The sequence below is a fragment of the Calonectris borealis genome, chromosome 18 (assembly GCF_964195595.1).
Source record: "Calonectris borealis chromosome 18, bCalBor7.hap1.2, whole genome shotgun sequence".
Lineage (NCBI taxonomy): Eukaryota > Metazoa > Chordata > Aves > Procellariiformes > Procellariidae > Calonectris > Calonectris borealis.
Window position 1 is genome coordinate 1,544,420 of NC_134329.1, and position 25,484 is coordinate 1,569,903.

A 25,484-nucleotide genomic window follows, 5' to 3' on the forward strand; every position below is an offset into this window, starting at 1 on the left:
ATTAAGCAGTTTACTATAGGAAATCCTTTTATTTTTTAGGAAAGGATGCAAGAAAAGGGTTTTGTTGAAATTTTCCTAGTGCTACACAGCCGTTCCTGAACGTAAAGCATGTATATACGAATGCTTACGTCTGCGTATGGGGGCAGAAAGACTACTTTGAGCTTAGTGAGAATTTTATTGGAAAATGTGTTTTACACTTCATATCATGCGGCTGGCATCTCTTGGTGCTGGAGAGCATACAGGCCAGGAAAATAGGTTATTCCTGTGCCTTGAGACAGAGCTGTGTTGCAGTTTGATACAAACATAACACAGAGCAAAGTTAATCTACAGCGAGATAATGAGGTGCCAAGGAATAGGCGGTTGTCTGTTGCTGCCCCAGCAGCTGTGTGATTTGGGTACCTCTGCTGCTCTTTTGGGATAATCCAAAGCCATGGATTTATTATTTCTCTTTTTTAGTGATGGTCAGGCATTACAGGAACATCCTGTTTACTTTACTCTGCGCTTAGGGGAGAGAGATCCAGCAGGAGGGAAGAGCCAGCATCCTCCCGCCTCCCTCGTGCTCCTCTCGAGGGCAGGCGGCCGGGAGGAAGCCCTGTTGCTGCAGGGAAGGTGCCTGGCGCTGGCCCAGCCCAGGTGGCCGGCAGTCCCCCAGCCACGGTGGCCAGCTGCTGTCTTTGACAGATGCCCACGTGCCTGCGAGCGCTGCCGCGCTTCGTCACACAAAGGCCGCCTGCTCCCATCCCTGCTGTAGGACGCTGAATTCTGAGCGTCTCGGCGGGTGTGGGCAGGGTGTTCGGGTGTGTGGTGGATGTAGGGCCCTCCTGCCCTGCAGGAAGGTGGGATAATTACTTCCCTTTTGCTTTTAAAAATTAGACAATAGGTACAATCTTGCAGAAAGCAAAATTGGGCAGCGAGTGGTGTTTTCCAGAGCTGATAAAAAAAACTGCAATGAAAGCTCTGAAATGGAGAAGTGACATTTTTACAGGGATGGGACTGTGCTTAAGGTCATCCAGCTTTTCCTCTCCAGCTGTGCCGGGTGGTGTGAACCACCGTGGCACTCGGTGCCCGAGGAGCTCCCCGCTCGGACATGTGTTTCCTCGATGTCTGGCTGAACGCTGCGCTGGTGCTTAGGTGAACATTTTCAGCCAAGCCCCTTTTACCAGCCTGGCAGGGCTGAGCTCCCAGCCCCGCGCTCTGACAGGAAAACTTCGCACTAGAAATAGCTTGTGTGGAGCCTTGCCAGCCCGTTTCTATCTAAATATTACCGATAAATGTTGTAACAGACTGTGCGTGTGTATATCTAGCACAAAACAACTGCTATCGCAGCCTTCCACTTCAGTGGGGAGGACCCGCAGGGCTCGGGCTGCCGGAAAAATCTGGAAGTCGGTTGAGTTGTTGCTGACTTTAATGAGCTTCGTTCCCTTGGTCCTTTGGCTATTTACCCAGCACCTTACCCACCTTGAGAGGGGCCTCGGCTCTAACAAAACCCCCGTTCTTTCCTGTTCAAGGGAGAAAATCGAGCGCTGGGCTCACGGCAGTGAGAAGCATCCGGAGGTGGGATGGAGCTCGGTGCCTCCCCGGCTGCGGACCTGCCTCTGGAAGGCTTCACCCGGGGCAGGTCCCAACAGATCCCAGACCCAGCGCTGTCACCCAGTCGCTTACAGATCCTTTTGTGCTTTATTTTTAGAAGAGCCGGGCCAGTTTTACCTGCCTGGCTGAGGGTGACGAGGCCGTTGGTGGATGCGGAACTTCTGGCTGACGCGGCGGTGGTCTGGGAGCGGGGATCCAAGGGGCTGGGGCAGGTTTGGGGTGCAGCCTTCTTGTGAAGGGAATAACGTGTGCGTGCCTTTGGCTTCGTCGCGTCCCCCGGCTGGAGCACGGTCACCCCTAAGGGGAAACGGGTCCTCCTCGTGCCCCATCCCAGTACGTGCCCAGTGCAACCCTAGTTCAGCCCAGTGCCGTCCCAGCACAGCCCTCCCGGAGTCCCGGTATGCACGCGTGCTGCCTCCCTGAAGCCCCGGTGCAGCCCCGGTGCGGGCTCAGCCTGGTCCCAGTATGGACGCGGCCCCCGCCCCAGCGCTGCCCCACTCCCATCCTGGCCCCGCCCCTCGGCTCACGTAGCCCCGCCCCCTCGCTGGCACCGCCGGGGGCGGGGCAAGCTCTGACGGACAGCTTCCCCCCGGCCGCTTGGCCAATCACCTCCCGGGGCGGGCGGTCCTCGTCGCCATCCGTGCGGCTGGTTGGCGGGAGGCCCGCTCCCGCCCAATGGCGTCGCCGCGCGGGGGCGTGGCTCGGCGGGTGGGGGGCGTGGCCGCCGCCGTGGCCGCGGCATGGAGGAGCGGCCGCGCCGCCGCTGAGCCGCGCCGCCATGGCCAAGAGCCGCGGGGGCGGCGGGCCCGGCTCGCCCGGCAGCCGCCACCACAGCCTGGCCGGGACCCGCGAAAGCCTGGCCGAGCCGGGCGGCGACGAGCTCAGCTCCCTCGGATCCGACTCCGAGGTTAACGGCGGCGGCCCCGAGGAGCGGCGCGTCGACAAGTTCGGCTTCATCGTGGGCAGCCGCAGCGCCGAGGGGCCGTGAGTGGGGCCGGGGGGGCCGCGCGTCTCGGGGCGCTGAGGGCCCGGAGGAGCCGCCCTGGGCCCGACTGAGGCCGCCACCGGCCCCTCGGCCCCCTCAGGGCCGAGCTGGGCCGGGCCGCGGGGCCTTGGCCGCTGGGCCGGGCCGGCAGCGGCTCTTCCCGCCCCGGGGGGGGGGTGTCCTCCGCCCCGCGGCCTTGGGGGCCGCTCCCCGGCGCCCCGCGGGCAGCCCGGCCCTGCTCCGGCCCGCGTCCCGGAAGAGCAGCAGCTCCCGGGGCGGGTTGCGGGTGACAGGGGTGCGGGTGAGCGCCCGCACCGGTGCTGCGAGGCCGCTTTGGCTCCGTTTGCCAGCGCGGGCTTCCCCTCGGGCCCTCCCGGCGCCGGTGCCGCAGCGCGGGGCGGCTCGGGGCTGGTGTGTGCCCCGGTGCCTCTGCGGAGGGTGTCCCGGTGTCCCCCGCTTGCTGGGCAGCGCTTCCGTGGGGTGGTTAAATCCTCCCGGGGGAGCCGCGCCGGCAGGAGCGGGGCAGGAGCTCTCCCGTGCCCCGGCCTTCAGTGCCACGACCCTGCCCGGGCTCTGCTGCCCAGGGCCGATACCGGGGGGCATCGTGCGCGCCCGCCGTGGGAGGCCACAGCAGCCGGGATGCGAACAAGAGCCCCGAAAGCCGTTCCCGCTCCCCGCCATCTCTCCTGCGTCGATGAGGGGGGGGAAAGGCTGGAAAACGGCGTCCACCTGGGGCGCGGGAGGGATCGCCGGGAGCTGCCAGCAGCGCCGAGGCCTCCTCGCCACCTTCCCCTCGCCGAGGTCAGTGTCTGGTTACCTCCAGGCCTCTTCTCCTCCAAGCGCTGGATTCCGGCGTATTTTTGGCCGCCGTCGAACGGGGGAGGCCGGGCCGTTGTTTGGCGTCCTGCCAGGGGAACCGGCATCGGTAGCCGCTGGCGAAAGCGCCGTGGCGAGGAGGCGCTGGCCGGCCTCCCTCCGCGGAGGAAGCCCTCGGAGGAAGCGAGGCAGCTGAAATCAGCCGTGAGCAGCCCACGGCCACGCCGGCCCAAGGCGCTGGGCCCCGGGGCGGTGCCGGCACCCAGGAATGCGCTCCGGGCTGCCGGCGAGCTGGTTCGGCAGCGTGTTTGGTGTTTGCCGGTTTCGCAGCGACGCCCGGAGAAGCGCAGGATCGCAGTGGGGACGACGCGTGGCAGCCCCCTCCTCTCCGGCTGGGACGTTACCCTGCGGTTTGCCTGCCTGCGTGTTCTGGTGTCAGTTGTGCCCTGTGCCTCAGTTTCCCCATCTACGAGGAGCAAAGCGTTCGCCCATCATAAGCCTGCGGGCATTACTCGGCTGGTCTGCAGGGAGAGAGGGCACCGGAGGTTTGATTGTTGGCACTGGGCAAGGTGCATCGCTCTGGGTGATAAACCCCCTTCCGCCGGGCTCGCGGCTGTAGAAGCAAGGTGATCTCTCCTACCTGGGGTGCTGTGCCCTGTCCCAGCCACCCACCATGTTTTGGGGACACTTTGGATGTCCCAGCTGTCATCCTTGCAGACACAGGCTGTCCCTGGGTGCTTGGGGTGGCTGCCCCTGTCCCTGGGGTTCAGCAGGCAGCAACTCCCCGAGCTGGAGCTCCTGGTGCTGGAGGGGGAGTCAGGGTGGTGACTGCGGGCACTGGGGACTGAGCCTTCCTCCCGTGCCCTGCAGATGCGCTGGGGCCCAATCCTGCCCTCCTTCGGGGCTCTTATCCGCTCCCCGTCTCTCCAGGAGTGGGCAAACAGAAGTGCATGGCCTGCCTCTGGGGCTGGCGGGATTGGGTCCCTCTAGCTGGAAGAGTTTTGGGGAAGATCAGGGAGGGCAAGCAGGGTGTCCCAGCATCTCTGGAGGGTCTGGGTGCCCCGGGAAGGGCCGAGCTGTGGAGCTGTCACCCGCAGCGCGGGTGTGGAGGAGCGCTTTCCCTGTGTAGGGCACCTCGCTGCCTCCCGGCCTGGGCTGCCCCCACCCCGTCCTCCCCGCCTCTGCCATCTGAAATGCCGCCGGTCCTCGCTCTGTGCCCGCTGCCAAGCAGCCATCAGCTGGTAACAGCTTCCAGTCTGGGCTGGCCGGGCTCCAACAGGCCCACGGCCAGCTCCTGTATCCAGCGTCCAGTGCTCCCGAGCTTCCCACGCCTCGGAGAGCCCCAGATCCTCCGGCAGCCCCGGCTCGGGGCCAGCGCTCCCTCCATCCCCGAGCCGGGCTGCGCTGCCGGCCAGGGAGCTGCTGGCCATGCCCAGCTCACGCTGGGGAGGTGGAGTGGCCGCGGCGAGCAAAACGGATCCCTTCGGAGGGGGTTTGCTCTCCGAAACAATTGTGCTCGGCCCCATCTGACCCGCTGCGGTGGGTGGGACCCGGCGGGGAAGGGCTGGGCAGGGAGCGGGGCAGCGCTGCCAGCTGGATGCGGCCCCGAGTCCTCCGTGCCGCTTGCGTTCCGGCTCCTAACGCGGAGAGGAGGCAGGGCCCATGTCCTGCAGCAGGGCTGGGTGCTCTGCATGTCCCTGGGGGATGCTTGGCGCCCAGACCACTGTCCTCGGAAAGAATCCGGCCGCTCCTGGGATCGGCACGGCCGTGGGGCAGTGCGGAGCTGTGCCCGGGAAGGCGTCAGGTCTGCTGAAGTTGGGCCCTTCTCCCCTGATGGCTTGAAGGAGCTTCTGCTCTCCCCACGATGCGCACACCCAGCGTGTGCGTCGAGCTGTCTGTCGCCCCGGCTCCCCCCTGATGAAAGGCAGAGGGTGCCCGGGGGGGTTGCCCAGCTTCTCACTGGCTTTGGCGTCACGGCAGCATCCCCGCCTGCCTCGGCAGGGTTAACTCGGATTCCCGGGCTAGGCTGAGCCGTTGCTGGAAAACACTCCCCTCCCTCCTGGGAGACCCTCGGCCGGGCTCGGTGCCGGGCCTGGAGCAGGGCCAGGCTTTTGGGGTGCGAGCATGACTGGGGCCGCGCAGATGACATGGTGCGTACGGCCCCGGCTTTCTCCATCTGCAGCCAGCCCCCGCGGCGGGGATCGGACCTTGCTCCGCTCAGCTAACGGCTCTGGCTGTGCTCCCTGGTTCGTCGCCTTCCTGGCGTGCCCTTCTCTCTGGGCACAGGGCCCCAGGGATGCTCAGACACCCACCCACTCAGGTGGGTGCCGTGCAGGCTGCTCCCGAGAGGTTTTGAACTGCCGCGGAGTTGGGGCTGTGTTGGCGCGGTGATTTCACGGGTGATGAGCTCTTCCGGCAGCGCCGAGCAGCTGCCGAAACACCGGCACGCTCGAGCGTGTCCCGGCCGGGCTCTGCGCCTGGGGGAGGGCAGCCAGCCGGCTGTGGGGGGCACCCAGGGTGCTGGGGGGGGGCTCTGCGATGCGAGGAGGGCTCGCAGCCGTGCTGACCAGCCTCTTCCCCCCCGTCCCGCAGGCTGGAGGAGGTGCCCTTGGAGGTGCTACGGCAGCGGGAGTCCAAGTGGCTGGATATGCTCAACAACTGGGACAAGTGGATGGCCAAAAAACACAAGAAGGTAAGTGACGGCCGTGTCCCCTGGGCTGCCCCAGGCCGGCTGTGCAGGCGAGAGGAGGCGGCAGGGAGGGACAGCGGGGTGCAGCGGTGTCCCCTTGAGACTTTGGGGCAACCTGCGTGTCACCAGGTCCCCAAAGGCAGATGCGTTGCCTTTGGATGATGCTGTTGGCTTGAGTGGGCTGTTCCCTCCCCGTGACGCTTCTCATTGCGGGAGGGAAGCTGGAGCGGGGCGGGGGCTGAGCCTGCCGTCCCCGAGCCAGCCCGCTCCTGCCCCCGTCTGCTCCCCGCCGGGCTGGAGCCTTCCGAGGGCTTCTTTGGCTGCCTGCAGACCGCCATGGGAATTGTTCAGTCATGGAAACTTCTGGTCTGAGCATCTTGTAGACCAAAAAAAGCTCCGGGTAGGAAATGTTTGAGCCTGATGTGCATGACGCTGGTCTGCAAGCTGGGGTCCCCAGGGGACTTGTGGTGGTGTGTGCTGGGTGGCTCTGTGGCTTGGTCCGTTGGTGCTCCCTGACCTCCTGAGCCTGTGAACGAGGCAGAGATGGGATGCAGCAAGTCCTGGGGTGCTGCTGTGTGTCTGCTGGAAGCTGTGAGGCCGCTGGCACGGGCCAGCGGTGCCTGAGAGCGGCCGAAGGGCTGCCTCCTCCTCCTCCCCCACCCCGTTGGCAGAGCCTCCTGGCACCGCTCTGTGCTGTGCTCCCGGAGCGCCGTCCCCACTCAGTGCCTGGTGAACGACACAGGAATCCCTCATCTGTTTCTTGGCCGCTCACAAAAGATTTGGGAGAGCTTTTTGGGACGCGGCAGGCGGGCGCTTTGTTCCGCGGGCAGTTTCCGCTGCTCTCTGGCCGTGCGGCAGCATGGCCTCCGGGCTCGGGTGAACGCTCCGGCAGCCGTATGTCTGGCAGAGGAGCTCCCTCGTGCCTGGGCTGAGCTCCCGAGGGGCTCTGTGGGGCTGATGTGCTGTGTAGTCTGTCCTGCAGCAAAAATCCATACCCAGAGCCTCTTGAGGTCTGCTCTGGAGAGCTGCTCTGTGCCCGGAGCCCTGGGGCTGCTCAGGGAAGGGTGCCAGGACCTGGCCTCGGGTGCTGTTGACCGTCCCTGCTCTGGCAGGAGCCCGGCTGCTTTGGTACGGGGCCATGCAAGCATGGCTCAGACCCTGCTGCTTCGGAGGAGCTCCCCGTGCCTCTGAAAAGCCGTGGTGCTTTTCTGGCTGCCTCACCGGCCTTGGCTGATGGCCCGGGGATCTCTTGGGCCAGCTCCTGCCGGGCTCGCTCACACCTGCACGGCTCCAGGATCCCGAAACGCTCCCTCCCTCGCCCGCCTGGCCCAGATCCCAGTGGAGCCGCGGCCCCGCGTCCTTCGTGGCGCTGAGCCGTGCCAGCGCCGCGTGCCGGTCCTTGCCCTTTCCAGCCAGACTGAAGGAGGGCAGACGCGTGGGCAGCTCCCACCGCTCTCCCAGCGCTCCGGCTGCTCTTTGCTTTCGGCATCTCTCAGCCCAGATGTGCACCCAGTCCCCGGAAGGGCACGGTGGGATCCCAGGAGCTGGGTGACCCCAGCACGGGGGTGACGGCAGGACCCCGTAGGGAGCCAAAGGGATGAGATGCTCAGCTGCTTGGCCCTGGCCGCACTGAGCCTGGCCAGCTGGAGGGGCTGCTGAACCGAAACCCAGCAAGGCGGTTTCCTTCCTGGCAGCTTAGCCAGCAGGAAGGGGAGCCGGCTCGAAAAGGGAGCCGTCAGCAGCGGCAGAGCTGCCCGCAGCTGCCCTGGGCATCGCCCGCCGCATTTCCTGCGAGCACAAAGGCCCCGCAGGGCTCGGGACCTGCCCGGGTAAACAAGCAGTGCTGCGGCAAGGGAGCAGCAAACCCTCCCGGGGACGTGGTGTTACTGCCACGCTGGGCTGGGCCACTTGGAAGCACAACCGCCTGCTCCCGAGTTATGCCGGCAAACGGGAAAAGGAGCTCTGGGCAGGCAGGAGAGGCCCAGGGAGGCTTTGGGAGCTGTCGGCCCCGGGCTCGCAGAGCCCTGGCATGTCTCTGGCACTTGGCATGTGCCACTCGAGCAGGGACATGAGGCGTGGAGGCCATGCTGGTTTTTGCTGGGTTTTATGTGCTGAAAGCACCGGGCTCTTGCTGCGCGCCCTGGCCAAGGGCCATGGGGAGATGGTGCTGCTGCTTCCCCAGGAGCTGGAGCAGGATGTGTGGGGGTCTCTGGTTTTGGTCCCTGCTGGGGTGCTGGCAGCGGCTGGGTTAAGCCGGCTCAGCTCGCTGCTGCGGGGTGGGTACAGGCACTGCCTTGTCTGGACTTTGGTCCTGGCCGGTGCCTTGTGACAAGGAAACTGGGGGCTGACTGGGGGCATGGAGCCGGCCCTGTGTGCAGCTGGGGCCAGGCCTGCCCTTCTGCCCAGGATGAGCAGGCGGGAAGGTTGAGACGCTGAGCAGGGCGCACCTCCCTGCGCTCCATGGCCCGGTGGGTGAGCAGGACGCTTGGGCTGGGGCCAGGGAGCCCTCCCCTGCGTCCCTGGTGCTTCCCATGGGCCGTGCTGGGGTGGGCAGGGAGCCACCCGCTCCCCACCTTGGCTCCAGTGTTCGCTTTTCCAGCTCCCAGCAGGATCCTCCTTTGAGGCAGAGCCGGGCTTGTTTGGAACTGTTTGCAAGCCCCAAAGCCTCGGCCGGGCTCCTGGCACCCATCCACAGCTCCGTCGTGCTGGTGTAGCTCTGGCTGGCATGTTAAGAGCAACGTTGGGGAGAAGGGGCTGAACGGACCCCTCCTGAGAACCTCGGGGTCTCTGGCTGCAGCTCCCCATGCTACCCCGTAGGTCTGTGCGATGTCCCCAGGGGTGCAGGGCCAGGGAGGCAGCAGGGGACCAGCCTGCGACCGCAGTGCTGGGCCTTGGCTCCCATCTTGCCCCAGGGGCCTCTTTGCTCTGCCATCCCCCCCGTGACGGCTGTGTTGCTCCCCCCTCCCGCCCCAGATCCGGCTGCGGTGCCAGAAGGGGATCCCACCCTCGCTGCGGGGCCGAGCCTGGCAGTACCTCTCCGGGAGCAAGGTCAAGCTTGAGCAGAACATCGGCAAGTTTGACGTGAGTGCAGCCGGGGACCTTCCTGCACCGCCGGGGAGGGGGTGCTGGTGGCGGGGGGCAGTGCTGGGATGGCTCCTGCTCCCCCCAGGGCTGGGGTGTCTGTTAGGCTCATTCCCCCTGGGTGGGGTTCAAGGGGGCTCGTGTCCCAGCCAGCGTGGGATGACCCACGACCTGATGGGGCTCGTGTTCAGGGCAGAGCCAGGTCCAGCCTCGCGGCTGCTCCGCCGGCTCCCTCGGGCTCGCAGCGGGCCCCCCGTGTCGGAGTGGGGCTGGCACCGTGTGGGGTGTTCCTCACCCCAACCCTCTCCTCCCCAGGAACTGGATCTCCTCCCGGGGGACCCGAAGTGGCTGGACGTGATCGAGCGAGATCTCCATCGGCAGTTCCCCTTCCACGAGATGTTCGTCTCGCGTGGAGGCCACGGGTAGGTGGAGCTGCTGCATGTCCGGTCCTTGGCAGCCACCGGGCTGGACCAGCACCACGGGGTGGGCACTGTCTATCCCCGCTCGTGGAGCCACACGTGTCCCCCGCGGTGTCCCCCGCAGTCCTTACACCCCCCAGCTCACAGGACATCCAGGCACCGGCTGAAAACAAGACGGCTTCCCAGGAGCTCGGTGCACGGGTCGCAGCCCTCCGCACCAGCTCTGACACCTGGGGTGGGAATTGTCCTGGCAGGAGGGCGGAGGGAGGAGGCACTGGCTGTGGTCTCTGTTTCACCAGGGAAATGCCCTTCCCCACGTGTCGGGGAGCGTCTGCGCCGCTACGCTTGCCGCTGGGTCCCTGCCCAGCCACGGCTCACCCTGAGCCAGCATCCCGGGGAGATGGCCGGTTCCCTGTCTCGCATCTCGGATCCAGGCAGGATGGGGCCTCCGTGGGCTGAGCTTCCCAGAGCAGAGCTGTGGTTATCGTGTCCCGTAGCCCTGGGTTTGTGTGGAAGAAGGATCCCAGCCAGGGACTGACTCAGGCTCGTGGGGGAAGAGCGGTGGCCAGCAGCCGGCCTGCGGTGCTGGATCACCGTGCAGCGCCAAGTGCCGATTTGGTCCTCGGGGGAGGCTGCTGGGCTGTGTCCGCGCCCTCTCCACCTCTCCCTCCCCGGGGTGTCTCCGCAGGCAGCAGGACCTGTTTCGGGTGCTGAAGGCATACACGCTGTACCGCCCGGAGGAGGGCTACTGCCAGGCCCAGGCCCCCATCGCCGCCGTCCTGCTCATGCACATGCCGGCCGAGGTACGGGCACGCAGCCGGGAGGGCAGGGAGACCCGGTGGCCGGAGAGCTGGGACCAGTGGGAGGGTGTGGGTCGCTTTGGGGTGGTGCTGGCAGGCGGGGTGCTCGGCTCATGGCACCCATTTACCCCAAAGCTGGGGTGCAGGGAGGTGCTTGCCGCCTCCTGCCTGCTCCCTTGGTCCCTGGGAGCAGGGTGGGGGCTGCAGGGATGTCCCCCGGGGACACCTGGGTGCTCACCCGCTGTCCCTTGGCTTGCAGCAAGCGTTCTGGTGCCTGGTGCAGATCTGCGAGAAGTACCTCCCTGGCTACTACAGCGAGAAGCTGGTGAGCAAAGGGCCCGCGGTGCCTTCAGCGGTGGCAGGGACCTGTGATGTCTCCAGGCCGAAAGCTCCCCCAGCTCCTCACCCTGGAGAAAGAAGGGAGCTTGGGGAGATCCTGGGTGCTCCCATGGTCTCCGTGTTGTGCCACGGCCCCCAGGAGCATCCCGCAGTCAGGGATGGGGGGGCTCAGCGTAGCTTTGCTGCTGGCATCCGTGGGGCACAGCCGGGTCTGGAGGGTGGGCTGCTCCTCCTCTGGGGCCGGGCACCAGGGGGCTGATCCCAGGGCTGGGCCGGGGTTGAGGCACTCACTGGGGCTCTCGACGCCGTCCCTGCAGGAGGCCATTCAGCTGGATGGGCAGATTCTCTTCTCGCTGCTGCACAAGGTCTCGCCCGTAGCCTACAAACACCTGAGCAAGCAGAAGATCGACCCCATCCTCTACATGACGGAGTGGTTCATGTGCGCCTTCTCCCGCACGCTGCCCTGGAGCTCTGTCCTGCGCGTCTGGGACATGTTCTTCTGTGAAGGTAGAAGCTCCCCACCATCCTCCTCTTCCTCCTGGGGCGACCGGCTGCAGCCCCCGCGGCACATGGACGGCACTCGGGGCTGCAGCAGGAGCGCTGCCGCGGCTGCTTGCCTGTGCCTGCCACGTGGGACCCGTGGTAGGGCAGATTTGGGGCAGCCATGTGCCTGGGGTGGAGACTGGGCTGTTTTCCTGGGGGTTAGGGGGGCACGTGCATCCCAAATCCACTCTCTTGCGTGTCCTGACTGCTAGCGGGACTGGGACCTGGTGCCCCACCACATCTGAGGGACATAGCGGCGGCGTCACCCTGGCACTCGCTGCCTCACCTCTCCCCTTGCAGGGGTGAAGATCATCTTCCGCGTGGGCCTCGTGCTGCTCAAACACACCCTGGGCTCCTCGGACAAGCTCAAGTCCTGCCAGGGCCAGTACGAGACCATGGAGAGGCTGAGGGCCCTCAGCCCCAAGATCATGCAGGAGACCTTCCTGGTGCAGGAGGTGAGGTGCTGGGGAGGGTCTGAGTCCACGCTGCTGGACTGGGCTGCCCCTGGGTGGGCAGAGCTGGTGTAGCTTGGGGGCAGTCCCCAAAAGGCTTGGATTTGGGGTTGCCTCTGCCCTGGGGTGCCGAGCCGGCCCCGGGTGGCACTGTCGCTATCGGGGAGATGCTGATGGCACGAGTCTGTCCCCCGCAGGTCATCGAGCTGCCGGTGACAGAGCGTCAGATCGAGCGGGAGCACCTGATCCAGCTGAAGAAGTGGCGGGAGACGCACGGGGAGCTGCAGTGCAAGTCCCCCCCGCGCCTGCACGGCGCCAAGGCCATCAGCGAGGCCGAGCCCCCCACCCGCAAGGCGCTGGAACCCGTCCCCTCCATCATCGTCCCCCCCGGGCCCGCCCCCGTGCCCAAGGCCCGCAAGAGCAAGGAGAAGAGCAGAGAAAAGGGCCCGGCCAGCCCCGCCAATGGCCCCGGGGCCGAGGGCAACTTGGCCCGGGAGCTGCTGCACCCCCAGGTCTCCCCCCACCACCAGTCCAAGGAGAGCCTGAGCTCCCGGGAGAGCGAGGACACGTACTTGTAGGGCCGGCACGGCGCTGGGTCCGCACCCCGGGCAGCCGGGCTCAGCTGGGCTGCGCACGGACCCGGGCTCAAGGACACTGATGGGGGGTGTGCGGGGACCCGTGGTGCCCGGCAGTGGGGGCTCAGGGATGGGGGACAGGCTGGCCGGCGTGGCTTCCTGGGGACGTGGTCCCTGTGTGCAGGGCTTGAAGCTGGGGAGCATCTGCAGGGGCTTGGCCGCGTGTGGTGACCAAAGGGGACACCTTCGGTCTGCGCTGGGTGCCCCCCCCCCCGGCAGGGTGCTGGCACCACAAGTGGTGGGAGCCCTGGCAGGGGGTGGCTGAGCCACCCGAGCTCCCTCCCCACGGCTGGGGGGGCCAAGCTGCCCCTCGGGCCCTTCTCCCTGTCCCAGAGCCCCTTGACCCACCGTCCCCAGGGTCCCTCCTATGGCCCCCCGCCCTTCTGCCCACCCTGTGCCGGCCGGGCAGACCCAGACTCCAAGCGCTTGTGCCTGGCACAGGGAGACTGGGGGTACGCAAGGAGCCGGGGGGACCCCTTGCCCCCCTCCTCTTTATCTAGTGAGGATATATCGAGCTGTAGCCCTATACGTAGTACCAAATTTACCTACTCACTGAGCCTATTTATTATTCCTCCGTGGCAGTAACCGTCGCAGGACAGGGACCGAGGTTGGGAGCTGCAGGCAGGGTGTGCCCGAGGCAGCGGGATTTGATGCCAGACCACGACCCCGGGGCTAAAGCCCCCCCACCCCTGTCCCCGGGCTCCCCACGGCTCGGGGGGAGCGTTCACCCTGCCGGGGCTCTCCCTGCTGCTGCCCACCCCGAGGCCCCAGCGGAGGTGAGACGGGGTGCCCGTGGGGTGGGCAAGTGGCTGGGTGCTCCCTGCTTGGGGGGGTCCCCTCTCTTCCCCCTGCCCTCCCCAAGCGCCGGGGGCAGCTTTGTAAAATAAAGCGGGGAAAAATGGTTTTGTACAAAGGGGTAAATAAAGGAAGATTGTGTAAAGGCGCAGCGCCTGCGGCTCCCACCATGTCTTCCTGTCACCCTCTGGTGCCACGGGCTAAAGGGGGGCACAGGATGGGGGATGTCACCTCCCACCTCCTGCTGCACCAGCACCAGCTTTGGGGAGGCACCGTGGCCGGCACCCCATCTCCCCTGGGTGCTCTGGCCCTGGGGGGCAGGTGCTGGAGAGGGTCCTGGGAAGGGTCCTGCTGCCGTCACCCCTCTGTCACCGCCCCAGCCGAGCCACCCAGGGTGGCCAAGCCCCAACCTGCCCTTGCTGTCTCACCCTGCCCTGGGGCTGCCCGTTTGAAGTGTAAATGGGAGGACGCTGAGACCTGCCCCAGCGTGTGACGGCCAGCCGTGGTGGCCCTGGGGTGTCTGGGGGGGTTCTCGGGGGGCTGCCATGGGATGAGCGCCCTTCCCAGCACCCAGACCTGCACCCCTCTCTCAGTGTCACAGCTCCTGTGGCCGAACACAGCCAGGAGACCCCTAGATCCCATGACACCCCAGAACTCAACTTTCTATGCACAAAATGGTGCCCAGGCCCTCTCTTCCTCCCCGTGCTTCCTGCAGGCAGGAATTCTGCCCAAACTTCCATTCCTCCCTCCAGAACTCCCTTTTCCCAGGGGGTGGCCGCAGGACAGCGCCTGTTCGTGGTGCTGGGTTTCTCCTCTGCCGCTGCACATGGCGGCTCTGGGGCCGCTGCCCTGGTTTCGGTAAATCCCCGCTGCAGGGCCGGCTTGTCGGGGCTCGTCCTCCCCGAGCCGGTGGATTTGGGGCTGGGGCTGAGCGTGGAGGACCTGGGTGGGTGCTGGGGTGGAGGGGGTATGGTGGGATCGGCATTTGGGCTCCCAGTGGGTCCAGTCCCAGCTTGACTGGTGCTGGCGGGGGCTGAGCTGGGCAGGACTGGGCCCCCTGAGACCCCGGGTCGGGCACCCCGGGGCTCTGAATTGGGGCTGGTCCCGGTGCTGCGGGTCGGTTCCGGTTCAGGCTCTCCGGGGCTCTGGGCTGGGGCTGCTCCGGGCACCCCGGGGCTGCGGGTCGGGTCCGGTCCGGGCACCCCGGGGCTGCGGGTTGGAGCTGCTCCGGGCACCCCGGGGCTCTGAACTGGGGCTGCTCTGGGCACCCCGGGGCTCCGGGTCGGATCGGGTGCGGGCACCCCGAGACTCTGGGTCGGGGCACCGGGGCCGGTCCCACGGCGGGGCGGGCCCGAGGCCGGTCCCGGGGCCGGTCCCGGGGCGGGGCGGGCGGTTGCCCCTCCCGCGGTGCGGGGCGGGCCCGGGGCGGGCCGGGGCAGCGCTTGTAGCGGCGGCGGTGGCGGGGGCCGGTGCGGCGCGGCCGCCATGGACCTGCACATCCTGGAGCACCGGGTGCGGGTGCTGAGCCTGGCCCGCCGCGGGCTCTGGCTCTACACCCACCCGCTGCTCAAGCTGCTCTTCCTGCCCCAGCGCTGCAGGTACCGGCCTTCCTCCCCGTCCTCCTCCTCCTCCTCCTCCTCCTCCTCCTCCTCCTCCGGTGCCCGGCACCGCTCCAGCTTCCCCCCCGTCCTGGTGCCCGGCCCTGGGAGGTGGCGGTGCTGGGGTCGGCAGTGCCGGTTTCTTCTTCAGGTGCAAGTTCTTCAGCCTGACGGAGACCCCCGAGGACTACACCATCATGCTGGACGAGGAGGGCTTCAAAGGTACCGTGCGGTGGCTTCCACGGCCACCCCGTCCCTCGCAGGGTGGGCTGGCACCGCAGTCACGAGTTGTGCACATTCTCAGCCCACCCAAGCGCAGCGACACTCTGGGCCTGGGCCGCAGGGAGCGAGTCCTGGCTTGTAGTGAGGCTCCTTCGGTACGTGCTCATCCCCGGGGCTCCTGGCCGCGGAGCTCCCATCCCCTCGGCGCCTGCGCTGGGAATGTACCAGCTTGCCCGGCCGCAGCTCTCCCGGCGTGGCTGCCTTTGCCCTAATAACCCCCTCCCAGGCAGAGCTGCGTCTCCGCCGGCTCGTGGGACCAGGCTGCGAAACCAGTGGGGACGGTCTGTGGGGAGCCCGGCACCAGCCGAAAGCCCGGCTGCTCCGGGCAGGGCGCAGGTACCTCCCGGGATGCCCACGGGCAGCGCTCCGGGCTCCCTGCCTGCACCGGGTGCTGCTGCCAGATCTCCTGCCATCATCCCCTTGGCCGCTTTCATCTCTTCCCCCTGCCCGGCGAGGGCCGGGGCCGGCCGGCACTTTGGCAGAGCGGGGCCGATTCTGCACCTACCCAGGCTGGCAGGGGTGAGCCCTGCCTGGGGGTGCTGCCTGGCAGCAGGGACCAGGGTTTGGGGTGTCCTGGGGGGGGTTGAGCCCTTCCAGGCTGGTCCCCCTCCCCAGGAGGTGTCATTCGGTGACGTCCCCACCGCTGGTGACCCGGCGTGTGCCGTGCATCAGCCTCACCACCGGTCCTGCCGGGGGTACTGGCCCAACGGGCTGTGCCGGAGGGGCCGGATCCTGTCCTGGCTTCCCACGCCCAAACCTTCCTGCCGAGGCCGCAGGAGCCGCCGGCCGCAGCTTTATCACCGTGAACGTGCCCCAAGGAGCAAGGGTCAGCGCTCCGGCCCTGGGGCACTCACCGGCCGGATCCAGCTCCCACCTCCCTCCCCAGCCCTTTGCTCGGGGAAGGGGCCGCGGGGCCGGGCTCTCCCCCCTCTCAGAGCCAGAGCCGTTCCCCACGTATTGTTTTATTTCGGGGCCTGCGGACAAATATTCCTCAATCCCGAGGGGAGGGCGGGAAGTGCCGAACAATGGTCCTGCGAGCCAGCGGCCCCGCTGCGCCATGTGTACCCCCCCCGGGGCTGGGGGGCTGCCAGCGTCCCCCCGCTGCGGGGCCGGGGAGGGGACCCCCGGCAGATCCATCTCTTCCCTTGGGAATACAGATTAAGCCCTGGAGTGGGTGGCAGGGGGACAGCAGGGTCCCCCCCACGTGCTCACGGCCTCTCCCAGGGTGGTGTTGAAAAGCGATTAAGCGGCGAGCGCTGGGACGGGTCCCCATGTCCCCGTGTGTGTCCCCCCCCCGGCCCCAACGCTCGGCCCTGGGCCGGAGCCGAGGCCGTTCTGGCGCTTCCTGCGCAGGAACAGGCGCTGGAAACACCCGCCGAGGCCCCTGGATCCGGCCCCGCTCCCGCCCTGCCCCGAGCCACGGTTTGGGAGCGGGGTGCGGAGCCCGTCCCGTGATGGGGCCCCCCCAATGGGTGCCGGACCCCTCCCGGGGGTGACCTCCTCTCCGCCACTGGTGTGATGAGTTTGCCTTCTCGGCTGGGCTGGGACGCCGGGTGCCCACTGAGGGGCTGGGTGCTTGTACGGGGCCGTCTCTCATGGGTGCTGCCTCCCCAGGGGGAGCGGTTTGGAGACCCCTTGGGTGCCCACCCCACCCGGTCCCTTCCACGCTGGGGTGGGGAGGGGGGTGCCAGGGAGGGGAGGTTGCCTGGATGAGTCCTGGGGCACCCCGGCAGCGCCAGCCCCTCTCCTGGGCAGGAGGGTGGGTGCAGTGGGGGGGACACGAGCGCAGCCCCCGTGTCCCCCCCCGTCCCGGGGCAGGAAGGAACCGGCCAGCGCGCACCCTCCCTGCCAACAAAAGCAGCTTTTTGGGAGGCAGCCCTGGCCCCCGGCCAGCCTGGGCTCGGCCCCTCCCCCCCCGGGCTGGCACCCCCGGGACGGCGGGGTGGCCCTTCCCTCGTCCCCTCCGGTGCCCTGTGTCCCCCCCGTGAGCATCCCTGCTGCTGGGTGCTGGGCTGGGGGCTCCTGGGGGGCAGGGGATGAGCCGGGCAGCTCCAGGGTCCTGGCAGTGCTGGTTTTGGGGTGCAGTGCACACCAACACCCCCTCGCTCCTAGCCTGGGGTGCTGGCGCGGGGAGGAGAGACACGTCCTGGGCCTGGGGGGGTCGTAGCCTCGGCCCCGCTCATCCCTATGGCCGAATTCGGACGCCGTCTCAGCGCTGAGCCCTTTCTGGCTCGTTCCGCTTGTGGATGGGGCTGCTCTGCGCCCCCAAACCAGCGTCTCCAGCCCCACGCCTGGGGCTGATCCTGTCCCCGCTCTGCCGGGCCAGCTCATCCCCCGAGGGACAGCGTGACGTGCGGTGCCAGAGACGCCGTTCGGCTGTGCCGAACCCCGGGGAGCCTCGTGCCTCAGTTTCCCCTTATCCCTCGCAGAGCTGCCACCCTCCGAGTTCATGCAGGTGGCGGATTCGACGTGGCTGGTGCTCAGCGTCGTCTCCAACGGCCGGGCGCCCTCCGGCTGCCAGGCCACCGGTGTCACCAAGATCGCCAGGTCGGTCATCGCGCCGCTGGCCGAGCACCACGTCTCGGTGCTGATGCTCTCCACCTACCAGACCGACTTCATCCTGGTGAGCGCCGGGCGATGACGGGGACGGTGGTGCCTGGTCCCACCGGGGTGTTGGCTCCGGCGGAGCTGGGTGAGGACCCCGCTGTCCCCGGCCGGTGCGGGGGTGGGGGGGCTGCGGGGAGGGGTGGCAGTGCCGGCCCTGATCCTGCACCCCTGGCCAGGTGCGGGAGCGGGACCTGCCGGTGGTGATCCACACGCTGGCGGGGGAGTTTGACATCTACAAGGAGGAGAGCGGCGAGTGTGTCCCTGTCACCTGCGATGACGTGAGCAACGGCTTCCTCAAGCCCAAGCCGGGTGAGTGACACCAAGTCCCGTGTCCCCCAGGGCCACCCCGTCCCCAGGGCCACCCCGTCCCCGCCGAGATGCTCCAGCTCCCACCGGTGGTACCTCTGCGCCCTGAGGGATGCCGGCTGTGGCTGCGGTGGCCACGTGGTGGCACTGCGGTACTGTCCCCAAGCTGTCCCCATGCCTGACGGGTGGCTCTCCCCCTGCCAGCCGCCAGCCCCACGCTGCACCCCGTGCAGAGCCCCCAGACCCGCTTCTGCGTCCTGACCGTGGCCCCCGACACGCTGCCCGCCATCGCCACCATGCTCATCGACGTCCTCTTCTACTCCCATAGGTGGGTCACAGGGACGGGGACACGGCTGTGGCTCCTCGCCCGGTGCCACCTGAACAGCGGTGACATGTCCCCCCCCCTTGCTCCCAGTGGCTTTTCAAGCTCCGGGGGTGTTTTGCAAACTGGTTTTGCCCTCCCGAGCGTGCCGGGGGGGCTGCGGCCACATGGGTGCCATGGGTCCCGCTGCCACCATGGGACATGGGAGCCCCAGGGTGACCTGGGGGACGAGCCCCCCATTGCAGCAAAGCCCGGGGAGGGGGGATTGCAAAACAGGAGAGGGTGGGTTGCGAAAGGCCGGTGGGAATGGCGCTGGGATGCGGGGATGCTCCTGTCTGGGACGTCCCATGTCCCCTGGGATGAGGTCCCTTCTGGTGGGACCCTACCGCTCCGGAGGCACCATGGTGCTTCAGGAATGCCCCGAAACCCGGTGTCACCCCTGTCCTGTGTGTGGCCGACACCCGCTGCCCCCAGCCCGGGGGCTGTACGAGCTGCAGGCCCTGCGGGTAGCACCCGCTCCCGTCCCCGCCTCTCCTCCCCACCCGCCGGCTCACCCCCAGCATCCCAACGTCCTGCTCGAAGACGCTCAGTGCCACCACCAAGCCCTTCTCCTCCCAATTTTGGGGGTCATGACCCCTCCCCGCACCTCTCTTCCCCCCACACCCCCCCCCCACTCCGCAGCCCCCCGAGGGAGGCTGGCGCCGGCAGCCAGGACCTCGACTCCATCACCTTCTTCGCCTTCTCCCTCATCGAGGGCTACATCTCCATCGTGATGGACGCCGAAACCCAGAAGCGGTAGGTGCCGTCCGCGGGGCTCTCCGTCTGTCTGTCCGTCCTGGGGGCTGGGGGAGGGGGGGGTTACACTCAGGCCCCCCCCCCCCCAGGTTCCCCAGCGACCTGCTGCTGACCAGCTCAACGGGGGAGCTGTGGCGGATGGTGCGGATCGGCGGGCAGCCCCTGGGCTTCGGTGAGTGTGGCCGCGGTGGCCGTGTCCCCCCCCCTGTGCCATCACCGCCCATCCTCCTCCTACCCGGGGGGTGCTTCGGGGTGATGCTGTCCCCATGGGGCCACCGCTCACCCCGGGGTCCCTTTGCCCCCCCAGATGAGTGCGGCATCGTGGCGCAGATCGCCGAGCCGCTGGCCGCCGCCGACATATCGGCGTATTACATCAGCACCTTCAACTTCGATCACGCCTTGGTGAGCACCTGCCCCTCCCCGGGGACCCACTGCCGTGTCCCCCCGCCCGGCGCTGACACCCTCTCTGTCCCCCCCCCGGCAGGTCCCCGAGGAGGGCATCGCTGAGGTCATCCAGCTGCTGCAGCAGCGCCAGGAGAGCGGCAGATAGCGGCCGGCTGTCCCCACGCCAGCTGGCCCAGCGCGGTGGCACGGTGGGCTCCCCCCACCCCCCATATTCGTTATTTTTTCATTTTAAGGCTCCCCCCGGTGCGGGGCAGAGCCGGGTGCAGCATCGCTCCCTGCCTGCTGGGGACATGGGGACATGGTGGCTTCAGGGACCCGGTGGTCTCGTGGCAGTGGGACAGTGTCCTGTGGGAGGGGGGAGCGGTCCCCACCGTGCCACCGCGCAGGCGAGGCCGAAGGGCAGCACCGTGCCATCCTCTGCCCCCAGGCTGGGGGGCTCGGGAGGGGAGCAGGTGTCCCCGGGGACCTGCTGGTGGGGGGACGGGGGGGGACATGCCAGAGAGCGGTGATGTGCCACCGCGGTGCTGGGGGTGACAGCCCTGTGTGTGTCCCCATGGGTGGTCCTCTTGGGTGGGGGACAGGTGGCCGTGATGCTCTGGGGCACCCCTGGACCGGCCCCATGGGGGGTGAAAGCATCCCCGGAGCTGGGGTTCCTCCCGGCACCCCAAAAATCTCCAAGGCAGAGATGGGGGGGCTGCAGTTCAGCCCCAGCCCTTTGTCCCCTCCGGGGTGGCCCCATGCCCCTGCCTGGGCCATCGCATATCGTGGGGGGACGAGTGACCCCCCATCTCCTCCCAAGCTGTATTTTCACATAGTTTTTAATAAGTCAATAAAAGTCCTATTATTTTTATTTCCACGTAGCCCATGGCCCTGGGGGGGGGGTGGCCCAGAGCCGGTCCCCAGGGTGGTGGCACTGGGTGGGATGGGAGCGGCTGGGATGTGACAGGGGCACGTGGCACTCACAGGTGACCAGGACAAGGGCCAGCTCCCCTGCCACATATTTTGGGTGAAAAAAGGGGCGAAGGCTGCAGCCCCCAGCAAGTCACCAGCCCTGGGGAAACTGAGGCACGGGCCCCACTCCCCCATTTCTGCCCTCCCTCTGCCCCATGCTGGGCCAGCTCCCACAGTCTGGGGGAAACTGAGGCACAAAGAGCCAAACTTGACCCCAGGCCTGGGGATGCCCCTGCCATGCTGTCACCGTGTCCCCACGTCCTCTCCCATTGCTGGCAGCACGGCACCCCCCAGCCAAGTGGGGTGCGCGGGGTCGGGGTGCCTGGGGGCTCCTGTGACCCCCTTGGGGGCTGGGGCTGTGCGGGTGGACCCCCCCAGCCCCTGGCTGCCCCCGGGGGCTGCGCCTGGTCAACAAGCGAGACCCGGCGGGAGCGCGAGCGCAGCAGAAACCTCTTCGGGGTCTTTGCTTGCGGGGTGGGCAGCTCGGCAGGGCTCGGGCCGGTGGGCGAGGGCAGCTCTGCACCCGTCCTGTCCCCAAAAACCACCCCCCCTCTCCCATGCACCCAGTGAGAGCGTGCCCGGGTCCCGGCCCGTGTCTCCCCTGCGTCAGCTCCTGCAACCTCCCCGGGCGCTTTCTTTCCTGTCTCGCTCTCTTGTCCAGAGTCATGAGACGCTGGTGACGCGCGCCGAAGCGATGAAGAAATTGCAGCCGGCCCATGCGGTCACTGGCGCTATTTTTGTCCCCGTTGGGTATTGCACAGTCCTCCGCCAGCCGCTTTCCTCCGGCGGGGTGGCCACCACGGTGGCCTCCTCCCTGCCCGGCCCGGCAGGGACCCCGTGCGGAGCCCTGGGAGGTGACGGTGCCATGCGGAGGGGCCAGGGCCACCTGTGGCTGTGGGGACCTGAGGGTGGGTGTGCGCTGCCCGAGTGGTCCTGCTCGCCCGGCCAGGGTGCCCAGGGGTCCTGCCATGGCATCGGACACGCTGGAGGACCCACGGGGTCGGGGAGGGAGGGATGGAGGGAGGTGGAAGGACGGCTTGATGTACTGGTGGATGGATGGACGGATGGACGGATGGACGGACGGACGGATGGACGGACGGATGGATGGATGGACGGACGGATGGACGGACAGATGGATGGATGGATGGATGGACGGATGGATGGACGGATGGATGGATGGATGGATGGACGGACAGATGGATGGACGGATGGATGGATGGATGAAGAGGTGGATGAATGGACGCATGGATGGGTGGGTGGAGGGATGGATAGACAGGTAGATGGATGCACAAGTGGACAGCTGGATGGGTGGGCAGGGGGATGGATGGGTGGGTGGGTGGGTGGATGGATGGACGGACAGGTGACTGGATGGGCAGGTGGCTAGAGGGATGGATGGGGGAGGTGGATGGATGGACAGGTGGGTGGATGGTTGAGCAGGTGGGTGGATGTACATACATACGGATGGATGGACGGACAGACGGATGGATGAGTATGCATGGATGGTTGCTTCATTGTATGGATGGATGGACAGACGGATGGATGGATAGGTGGACAGGTGGAGCAATGTATGGGTAGATGGATGGATGGACAGGTAGATGATCGGACAGATGGCTAACAGCCTGTCTGGCTAGACAGGGGGACAGACGGACAAACTACTTCACTCAAGCAGGTGTGGAGAGAGGACGTTCTCCTGGCTCCTCCACCCCTCTGGGGCTGCCCTGGGCACAGCCCTGCCCACCCCGGCCCCACCGAACCCAGCCCAGCTGCCACCTCTGCCAGGGGACGCCCCGAGGAGGAGGAGGAGGCAGCTGGTGGAGGAAGCAGCGCCGGCCCTGCTCCCGCAGCAGGGAGTCCTGCAGGTCGCGGGGTGGCTGGGGAGGGGAAATTTGGGGAAAAGAAAACATTTTTTCTTCTGGAAGCGAGACACAGCCGCGCTCTTCCATCCTGGAGGAGATGTTATTTCTGGGTTCTCCCCCCGCGCCGCCGCCGAACCCTCTGAACGTGCAAATTCGGCGCGGGGCAGCTCCCTGTGCTCGCGCCGGCAACTTTTGATGGTTACCAAAACCAACCGGATTGCAACGCATCTCAAAAAGCTGATAAAATATATTCATTTTTATGGGCTGGAAAAAGCCCCCGTGGGTGCCAGGCTCCTGCCAGGCTCCATCCGCCGGGAAAGGGGAGCTGAGGGGTGCAAGAGGGTTTGCAGGGGGTGCTGCCAGCAGCGCCGAGGCCGTGCCGGGCCGCATGGCGAGGCCGGCCGGGGCCGTGCAAGCCGGGCTCTCCCACGGCGGTATTGCATAAGCCTGACGCGGCAGTGAGGGCAGCGCTGCCTGCACCGCTGCCCGCGCCGGGCTTCCGCTGCCCTCGGCCCCCATGCCCTTGGGCAACACCCAGGGCCCCACACGGGTCCCGGCGCGGCCGTTTGGCACTGGGCGGTTGCGTTTCCTCCCACGGGTGCTGCCAGGCAGAGGGGCCGAGCCGTGCCACCCCGTGTCCCCCACTTGGCCAGCACCCGAAGTCGTCACCCAGAGGGGTGGGCGGGCGTGAGCAGGCGGACGGACGGACAGAGCATCCTCCGGAGCATCGCCCAGCGCTGCGGCCGGGTGCGGTCCCCAGCCGTGCCGGGATGCTCCGTGCTTCCTGGGCTTCCACCTCCCTCCTTCCCAAGCCGGATTTTTGGCTCCCATGGCTGGACTTGGGATGCAAAGCCCCCATGATGGGACACAGGTGTCCCCACATGGCCGACGTCCCCGTCCCTGGGTGCCACTGCCGCTGCCCTCTTTTGCATTTCGGTTTCGGGGCAGCCAAGGCCGTTTTCGGTTCAACCAACCCATTGGGCGCCGAGTGGTGAAATCGGGGTGACTCAAAGCCGCCCTTTCCCAGGAAGCCGGGTCGCGGGGGTCCAGTGGCGCCGGCGCAGCCAGATCCAGGACGAGCCGTGGGACCGCGGGCTCCCCGGGCTGGACCCGCCGGGACTCCCTCGAGGAACTGAATCGAAGAACAACCCCATCGGCCGGCCGGCATCATTTCCTCCCGCCGGCACGGCTCACCCCGCTCATTGGCCCCCGGGGCACGGCTTCACTTCTCGCTGGCTTTCCGTTGGGTCCGGGTGCCTCCTTCGGAGGTGGGGGCGAATGGGTGCACTTTAAAAGGCGAGCTTCCCCATCGCCGAGCAGTAAGGAAGTCGCTCGCGCGCCCGGCAGCCCCGCACCGAAACGCCCTGCCCCGGCCATGCGGTGCGACAGGCGGCCCCTGGGCGTGCTGGCAGGTAGGTGTCTGCCGGCGTCCCGCCACTACCCTCTCGCTCGCGCGCCGGCTGTGCCGAGCCGGCCGGGGGGGGAGCGCGGCGGCAGGGCCGGCGTGGGGGTTGAGTCGGCGTGCTGCGGCAGATGGTGTCGCCGAGGCTGTCCCTCCCTGTGCCGTGGCGGTGTCACCTCCCAGCAGCACCGGCGGGTGACGGGGACATTCCCCCCCACACACCCTGTGGCACGTGGGATGGGGAGCACCGGGGATGGGGACCCCATGGGGACTCCCTTCATCCCCGGGGGAGAAAAGATGCTGGGAGGGGGCGGGCAGGAGGGGACAGGCTTTGGGGTCAGTTTGGGGACTGATGGCAGAGGGTCAGGGCACGGATCCTGCACCCCTCCAAGCCCTTCAACCCCCGCCCAGCGCAGCGGGGCTGGATACTGCGTGCTGCTCCAGCGCCGCATCCGACATCACCGCTGGCACGCGGCTGTGGGCGATAGCGGGACCAGGGCAGCGTCCGGCCGGAACCCAGGGGCCAGATCTGAGACTGTCACCGCTGTCCCCTCCTTTGTGGTGGCCCACGCTGACAGGGGGGGCTGCTGGGGCAACCGCTGGGCTGGGCTGTGCTCCCCGGCTGCTCGATGGCATCTTCATCGTCCTCATCCTCCTCCTCCCCGCTGGGTCCCCAGCAGGCTTTTGGCACAGGGGCTGGCTCGTCCCTGCGGCAGGACCGGGGACTTCGGTGCAGGGGGACGCATGTGCATGGCACACGCCATTCTCGCCTGACGCCAGGGTGATGGGCGCACAGGGCCGAGCCCTTCTCGCGCCAGCCGTCACCGTGGCATGGGGGCGGGTGAGCTTGAGCCTTTCCAGCACGGTGAGGGGGCTGCCTCCCCGCACCCAGCCATGCCCCAGTGTCCCCCATCTCCCTCCTCTTCCTCCCCAGCTGTCACCAAAGGGCTCTTCATCCTCTGGGCAATGCCGGGCCAGGGGGGGCGGCCCCCGCCGCCCCCCACCTTGCAGCAGATCCAGGCGCTGGTGAGGCACATGGCCGAGGACGCGCAGGAGCTTTTCGCCTTCTACGTGAGTCCCCTTCCCCGGGGCGAGGGCTCGCTCCTGTCCCCTCCGCGGGGGGACACGGGGCTGGCGGGGGGGGTCCCCGTGCTGTTCCCATCCCACGTTCCTGACCTTTCCCCCCCATCCCTGGGCAGGAGGAGGACCAGCGCCTGGCCATGAACCACCTCTGTCGCACCAACCGCCCGCCCGAGTGGCTGCGGGGACCGGTGACGGGGCCCGGGGGGCTGCGAGGGCTGCGGGGGACCATGGTCCGCATGGCCCAGGCGCTGCAGGACATCACCCGGCACCAGCGCGACCTCAACCCTCCCGGCGCCGAAATCCTTCGCCGCTTGGCCAGCACCCACCTGAAGGTGCGAGGGCTCCTCAGCAACCTGGAGGGGCTCTTCCCAGCCCCCAGCCTCCCGCCCGGCCGCCGGCCCCCGCCCGGCCCCACGGCACCCACCAAGGTCTTCCGGCAAAAGCTGGAGGGGTGCCGGATCCTCTGGAGCTACTCCGGCTTCATGGCCAAGCTCAGCGCCCAGCTGGAGGCCAGGAGCCGCCGGGCGCACCGGGAGAAGCGGAGATCGCACCGGGGCTCGCGGCTGCCCGCGCGGGCCAGGACGCGCCACGGGGACCCTCTAAGGTCGCACGGGTGAGCGGGCAGGCGCGCTCGAAGCAGCTCCCATCACTTCAGCTTGCCGGGGGGGGACCAAGCTGTCCCCGTGCCACCGCTCGGCTGCAGGACAGCCCCGCTCCGCTCCCGGCAGCTCCC

General features: G+C 67.7%; 2 protein-coding genes across 2 annotated transcripts; both read left to right on the forward strand.

Moving 5' to 3' along the window:
• Positions 1-2,322: 2,322 nt before the first annotated feature.
• TBC1D10A (TBC1 domain family member 10A) lies at positions 2,323-13,292 on the forward strand. The gene is made up of 9 exons (XM_075167170.1): positions 2,323-2,574; positions 5,984-6,083; positions 9,054-9,161; positions 9,477-9,583; positions 10,269-10,383; positions 10,640-10,705; positions 11,037-11,226; positions 11,563-11,717; positions 11,912-13,292. The coding sequence occupies exons 1-9, from the start codon at positions 2,369-2,371 to the stop codon at positions 12,290-12,292; spliced, it is 1,428 nt and encodes a 475-aa protein (XP_075023271.1). The 5' UTR covers positions 2,323-2,368; the 3' UTR covers positions 12,293-13,292.
• A 1,304-nt stretch (positions 13,293-14,596) lies between these two features.
• On the forward strand, positions 14,597-20,314 carry CASTOR1 (cytosolic arginine sensor for mTORC1 subunit 1). Its single transcript, XM_075167086.1, has 9 exons — positions 14,597-14,742; positions 14,894-14,964; positions 17,454-17,647; positions 17,808-17,940; positions 18,142-18,265; positions 18,941-19,054; positions 19,144-19,226; positions 19,362-19,456; positions 19,539-20,314. The coding sequence occupies exons 1-9, from the start codon at positions 14,630-14,632 to the stop codon at positions 19,602-19,604; spliced, it is 993 nt and encodes a 330-aa protein (XP_075023187.1). The 5' UTR covers positions 14,597-14,629; the 3' UTR covers positions 19,605-20,314.
• Positions 20,315-25,484: the final 5,170 nt, after the last annotated feature.

Excerpts from the sequence above, each read along its gene's own strand:
- CASTOR1 (XM_075167086.1), top strand. The coding sequence starts at position 14,630 with ATGGACCTGCACATCCTGGAGCACCGGGTGCGGGTGCTGAGCCTGGCC. Across the intron at positions 17,941-18,141 it reads CTTCCTCAAGCCCAAGCCGG|CCGCCAGCCCCACGCTGCAC; the intron begins GTGAGTGACACC and ends TCCCCCTGCCAG. Across the intron at positions 19,227-19,361 it reads CGGGCAGCCCCTGGGCTTCG|ATGAGTGCGGCATCGTGGCG; the intron begins GTGAGTGTGGCC and ends TTGCCCCCCCAG.
- TBC1D10A (XM_075167170.1), top strand. The coding sequence starts at position 2,369 with ATGGCCAAGAGCCGCGGGGGCGGCGGGCCCGGCTCGCCCGGCAGCCGC. Across the intron at positions 9,584-10,268 it reads GTCTCGCGTGGAGGCCACGG|GCAGCAGGACCTGTTTCGGG; the intron begins GTAGGTGGAGCT and ends GTGTCTCCGCAG. Across the intron at positions 10,706-11,036 it reads GCTACTACAGCGAGAAGCTG|GAGGCCATTCAGCTGGATGG; the intron begins GTGAGCAAAGGG and ends CCGTCCCTGCAG.